At 38.8% G+C, this 6,000-nt stretch overlaps 1 protein-coding gene across 3 annotated transcripts in view; it reads left to right on the top strand.

The window, feature by feature from the left end:
- LOC109138417 (membrane progestin receptor alpha-B-like) overlaps positions 1-5,425 on the top strand; it is a 6,677-nt gene extending 1,252 nt beyond the window's left edge. Inside the window, exons 1-2 of one of the 3 annotated variants that reach the window (XM_027286948.1) lie at positions 1,353-1,465; positions 3,142-5,425. In XM_027286948.1, coding sequence (XP_027142749.1) covers positions 3,179-4,237 — 1,059 coding nt within the window. In that variant the 5' untranslated portion in view covers positions 1,353-1,465; positions 3,142-3,178 and the 3' untranslated portion in view covers positions 4,238-5,425. Of the gene's footprint in view, positions 1-1,352; positions 1,482-3,141 lie in introns of those variants that run through there. The other 2 variants (XM_027286949.1, XM_019258446.2) reach the window with 2 other exon arrangements.
- Positions 5,426-6,000: the final 575 nt, after the last annotated feature.

The raw sequence follows: 6,000 nt of genomic DNA, 5'->3' as shown, positions 1-6,000 counted from the left end.
GTGTGGTCTGTGTGTAGGTGATGTGTGGGGTGTGTGGGTGAGAGAGAGAGAACTTGTCATGGACAAAGAATGTTCCAGGAGTTCACACCCACACAGTTCAAATACCTTTCTCTGCCTTTGAGCCCTTAAACAAACATTCTGATTTAAATCTTAATAGTTTTCTGCTCTCTATCCACAGATGACTGAAACACAATGAGTCAAATGACTCATTGTGTTTCAGTCATTGTTTTTATCATTATGTCCTTTGAAGTAAATCCATTTTTCCGGAACAACATCAGAAAACAACTTTTAAAATAAAACTTGAGGCTGAACTTTAAACTTATCTCTAAGTTTAGACTTGTCTCGTAATCAAGGTTTTCTCTGGGTATGTTAACTTCTCCTTCTTGTTTTTTTTTTTTTTTTTTTTTTTTTTTTATCTTAGAAACCTTCTTCCTCAAGAGCCACGGGTGTGGATTTTCCGGTATGAATTTCAAAATAAAACTTAAAAGGTCCAATGTGTAAGATTTAGGGCCCTCTAACAGAATAGGTCAGAAATGGAATATAATATTCACACATATGGTTTCATTTGTGTATAATCATATGAAAATATGAATGTTAATGTTTTTTTAAACTTGAAGTTGAGACTTTTATATCACAGATGTTGCACCACCTGTAGTCCAGACCACCATCTTTTTGCAATGTTTGTAGTGTTCTCTTATACACTTTAAAAAAAGAAGCTGAGGCATGAGGGGTATTCAGTTGCTGCACCGCTGACACTGAATCTTACACACACTATTGTTGTAAATAACCAGGCAGCCGACAGTAATAATAAAAAAATCCTGTGCCAACAACTCTGTCTACAAATGTATTGTTGTTCATATATATATATATAGATATATAATATATATATATATAATATATATATATAATATATATATATATATAAGATCTACATATATATATGTTTTATATATATATATAGATCTACTATGTATATGTGTTTATATCGTAAAAGTGGTTTAATGTTTCGTACTTGTTTTAGCTGTATCTGTGTCTATATCTGTGTATGTACATTGAGAGCTAAGTGAAACTGAGTCAAATTCCTCGTATGTGTACACATACGTGTCAATAAAAGTGATTCTGATTCGATTACAGACGGTAATTTGAATATATTAGTGATTTGATCAGTCATGCCAACTGTGTGTGGTGTCTGCTAATGCAAAGATACTTTCCAAACTCAAATTTTGTATTATCCTGATACACATATCTAATTGTAAAACATAACATTTTTTCCCATTTCAAACTCTTCTGTGCTTTTACTGTTGTGTAAAAATCACTCCGCATCCGGCTGTATTTCTTTTTTTAAGGCAACTTGACGCTTTCTTCTCACCTCAGAGTCAATCTGTTGAAATTGGTTTGCGGGCGGAGGAGGAGGAGAGTTCACTTCCAGTGCGGACCCTGAAAGGAAACGAGCGATCAGCACCAGGTGAGACAGCGCACAGGTAAAGTCCATGGCACCGGGGTCAGTAAACAGTTTGTCTGCTGAGGTGATGCGCACTAACGTTATGAATATAAGTAGTTTCAAGCTGTGACAGAACTTTTCTCAAGACCTCGGCTTTGATTCTTTACAGTAACAACACATGAGGGACCGGGCACAGCGACACGGCTCGGATTAGTGACCCCAGATGAAGTCACTTTGATGGGGACATTTGACTCACAGCGGCACGTTCTCACCAGGGGCGGATACAGAAAAAAAATATTTTTTTCTCCCTCTTGAAGGCTTAAAGGGGCAAAAATTAAGGAAGAAGCAAAATGTGTGAAATGTGCAATTTAAAAACTTGACTCACTCGTTATTGTAATAAAAATGTAAAACGTGTGCGCTTGAATGAGGAGAAAAGTTTCAATATGGTGTCTGTGTTATTAAGTAGGCCTGTTGCATCAAACACAGCAGGAGAGCTAACATGATATGACTACAAATGTGACTGTGTATACTAGTAATACACCAGCTGCTCTCTGTTTAAAGCAACATTACTGTATTTTTTTTTTAGAATTTACACTGAACAAAAAATAATAACAACTTTCTTGTTTTTGCTCCCATTATCATTAGCTGAACTTAAAGATCTAAAACATTTTCTCCGCAGACCCCACCAATAAAACAAAACTGCACGTTTCACAGTGTCCTTTTATTGTGGCCAGCCTAAGGCACACCTGTGCAATATTCATGCTTTCTAATCAGCATCTTGCTACACCTGTGAGGTGGGATGGATTATCTCGGCAAAGGAGAAGTGCTCACTATCACAGATGATCGTGAACAATATGAGAGAAATGGTTATTTTGTGTACATAGAAAATGTTTTACAATGATCTTTGAGTTCGTCTCATGAAAAATGAGAGCAAAAACAAAAGTGTTAAATGTTGGATTTTTTGTTCAGTGTAGTTGCAGAGTGCAGTACCGCTGTTATAAATATGGCCAGTTGTACTGGTGTATTTGTCATAATCATGTAACTTATGTTCATTAAAATTAGTGAGTGGACAAATTTACAGCCTAACATCAAGTAAGAGCGACAACACGAGACAAAGCAGCCAGCTGTAATTACTTACTAGTCCAGCTGCAGAAGCCCAGCTCGGCGTCTGTCTTTAAACCTTTTATTTCACAAAGCTCTCGCCAAAAAAACTCAAAGTAATTTCCAAATTGCCTCTTGTCTTGCAGCCTCTTGCTCAGTCCTCCGCTAATGTCCCCTTCGGTCTTTTTGCCTTCATTATTATGTGTATTATGAGCCCGGTTATATTGCCTGCTTGCCCAGCTCCTGTTCTAGCACAACACCAGCTCTGTTTCCCGCCAGCATTGAGCCAGAAAGCTTCCCATTCCCAGATGTCTGAAATACCTGATTTACAAACGTTAACGCTCCTCTGGTGCTTTGAGCTCAAAGTTCGGGCAGAATAGCTAACAACCTGAGCTAACATTAGCTAACAGCAGCTACAGTTTACTGTACTGTTTATCAAGAAACTCTGTAAAACACAGAGAGATGAGGCGGAGCAGCCAGTGGACATTAGAGGGAAAACCAGAGAACATTTTCTCATAGTCACAGCACATTGTGTTTGGCTGCAGGCGAAGAAAATGTAAAATTTTTGTGGATGTTAACTCTTAAAATCTCCTCTGCAGGAACCACCCAGTGTGCATCACTCAGTCACTGACAGCTATGGCGACGATTGTAATGGAGAGAATTGGGCGAGTGTTCATCAGCCTGCAGCAGATCAGGGCGGTTCCTCGGATGCTGACCGAGGCGGCGCCCTCCATGCCCGGCACTGTGAGAGACACTGAAGTTCCCCCTTACTTCAGGGAGCGCTACATCAGCACTGGCTACCGACCGCTGAACCAAAACTGGCGGTACTACTTCCTTTCTTTATTCCAGCGCCACAATGAGACCATCAACGTTTGGACTCACCTGCTGGCGTTTTTAATTGTTCTGGTTAAATTGCGGCAACTTGCCGAGACTATGGACTTTGTTAGTGATCATCATTCGTGGCCCCTGTTGGTCCTGATCCTGTCCTCTGTGACCTACTCGGCATTCAGTGTGGCAGCTCACCTACTGGGTGGCAAGTCTGAGCTGTGTCACTATACCTTCTTCTTTCTGGATTATGTTGGGGTAGCACAGTATCAGTATGGCAGTGCTGTAGTTCACTTTTACTATGCTGTAGATGAAAGCTTGTACAGATATGTGCATGGGATCTTCATGCCCATTGCTACTGTTCTCAGCTGTCTGTCATGTCTGGGTTGCTGCTATGGCAAGTTCTGCAACCACACCCTACCGACATGGGTGCGTAAGGTGGGCCAAGTGGTGCCCTCAGCGCTCGCCTATATCTGGGACAGCAGTCCTGTAAGTACAAGACTCATGTCATGGTCCACAGCCAGCGATGACCCAGCTATTATCTATCACTTTGGCCAGGTGGCTTTCTTCCTCAGCTGCGCCTTCTTCTTTACCTTCCCCGTGTTGGAGCGCTGCTTCCCTGGGCGGTGCGATTTTGTCGGACAGAGTCATCAGATGTTTCATGTTTTTCTATCTTGCTGCACCCTGTGTCAGATCCATGCCTCCTACCTCGACTTCATGGGCCGTAGGAACCTGTACTCACGTCTGCATGGGAGCGGTGACGCCGCTCTCTTTGTTGGATTGTATCTGGTCACGTTGGTTTCATGCATTTTAATAGTTGCCTTCATGTTGAGGAAAGTGAAACAAATGCTTGACTTGAAAGCCAAGTGAAAATAATAGATTAGGTGTCGTAGGATGGACGTGCAAAAGCATTTATGTGCCTTTCCTTCCAGACTTGCTGCTTTTCAAAAGGGAACAAATTATATTTGCTGCCCGATTGTATTATGATGTTGGAATTTGAGTATTTGTCATAACATTTAGTAGCATATTACAGGTGAGATAATGATGTTAGTATTTTGGTACTTCTTTGTATTAAACATTTTGTAATAACTCACAGTATCTGCATTTTTGTGCATCAGCAAAGGCTGGAAACAAAACCAGATTCCCATAATTTATGACCACCTACAGCCATTAATAAGATCACTGATGTTACTGATAAAAATACATGACAAGCATCCGGATTTGTTAGATTATCAGATTGTTGGGATTTAAAAAAAAAAAAAAAAATCCAACAATACTGGAATAATTTATGGAATAACATGTAAACTCTGATTTAATTTGTATATTTTGAAAGTGAGATTTTGTTACCAAAAACTAATGAACTTTTAGATTTTTATTATTTGAAAAAAAGAAGTTAATTATTGAAATAGTTTAAAGGTGATACACTGCTCAAAACTTGTTAAAAAATGTACTTCATAACTGAAGTTAGGCCACTGTAACATAGCGACATTGATGAAACCGCAGTGTGATAACATGTTAGGACATGTCGTAGTGCCTTTTGGAAAAATTGGTTGCACGTTTGCACAAGTTGGTGCTGATTTTTAACTCCTTAATGGCAACAGATAATGGCACAGTGTGCAGATTCATCAAAAGCTAAAGGATTCAGGTGGATTTATACATGTAGGTTTGAAATCTTTGAAGCAACATGAGATATTTTTCATTGCCAGTCTGAGATTTTAACCTTTTTTTTGTTATCGTCGTTCTATTCAAGTCTTAATTCCATGAATATGTCTTTGTTTAGACATGCAGTATATCCTGTATCATATACTGCATGTCTGTATGATGTACTGTATATTAAGATGTCAGCAGTCAGCATCACTGTGATTGTGCCTTTTGAATCACAAGGGAAAAGAGAGTGTGGGTGTTACATGAGTGTACTAATTAAATGTAAAGGTACTTTGAAGTGTATGAATGTATGTCTTTGGGAAATAATAATGTCTACTACTGACCAAGATGTAAAGACATTGGGATTGAGTTAAATAAACATCTCTTGGAGACAGAGTCTGTATTGTTTTAAAAGTGTCACGGATTTATTTCTCTTAATGGACTTTTATTTTTTGTCAACCAATGGCTTCCACCTGCTGCCTTATTTCTAGCAGAGCAACAGCACCTCCTGTTTTCTAGACTGGGTATATTTTGTGAGGAATCAACACCAAGAGCTACGGACTGAAATGGTTAAGAGCATAAAAATATATGGTAAAATTGCAACTCTTTTCATTATATAAAAAAGGAAGCCTTTTTATATTATTATATCTAAAAAAAAAACAAAGTCCTACTGGTTTTGGAGGATATATGTGCAAGTAATAATTTTTTATATACACAATATACAATTATACAATTACAACAGATAGCATACCAAACCCGATTGCTGTTTCTCAAAGATGTCTCGACATTAATGTCTTCCAATGCTTAATTGGTCTCCATGGTAACCTGTGAAACAGTGCTCCTCCTAGCAGGGCCTCAGTTGTTACTCACATGCTGTAAAGATTCACATGACACTGTCATGCTGTGCATGTGTGTTGGTATTTTGTAAATGTAAACTAGGGACCAGCATAAAAACATAAAAAATAGGCCAGAAAACCTGAGTTAGGACC

Source organism: Larimichthys crocea, chromosome XIII (genome assembly GCF_000972845.2).
Source record: "Larimichthys crocea isolate SSNF chromosome XIII, L_crocea_2.0, whole genome shotgun sequence".
Taxonomy (NCBI): Eukaryota; Metazoa; Chordata; class Actinopteri; family Sciaenidae; genus Larimichthys; species Larimichthys crocea.
Note: the sequence above shows the minus strand (reverse complement) of the source record. Positions and strands in the feature narration are given on the sequence as shown.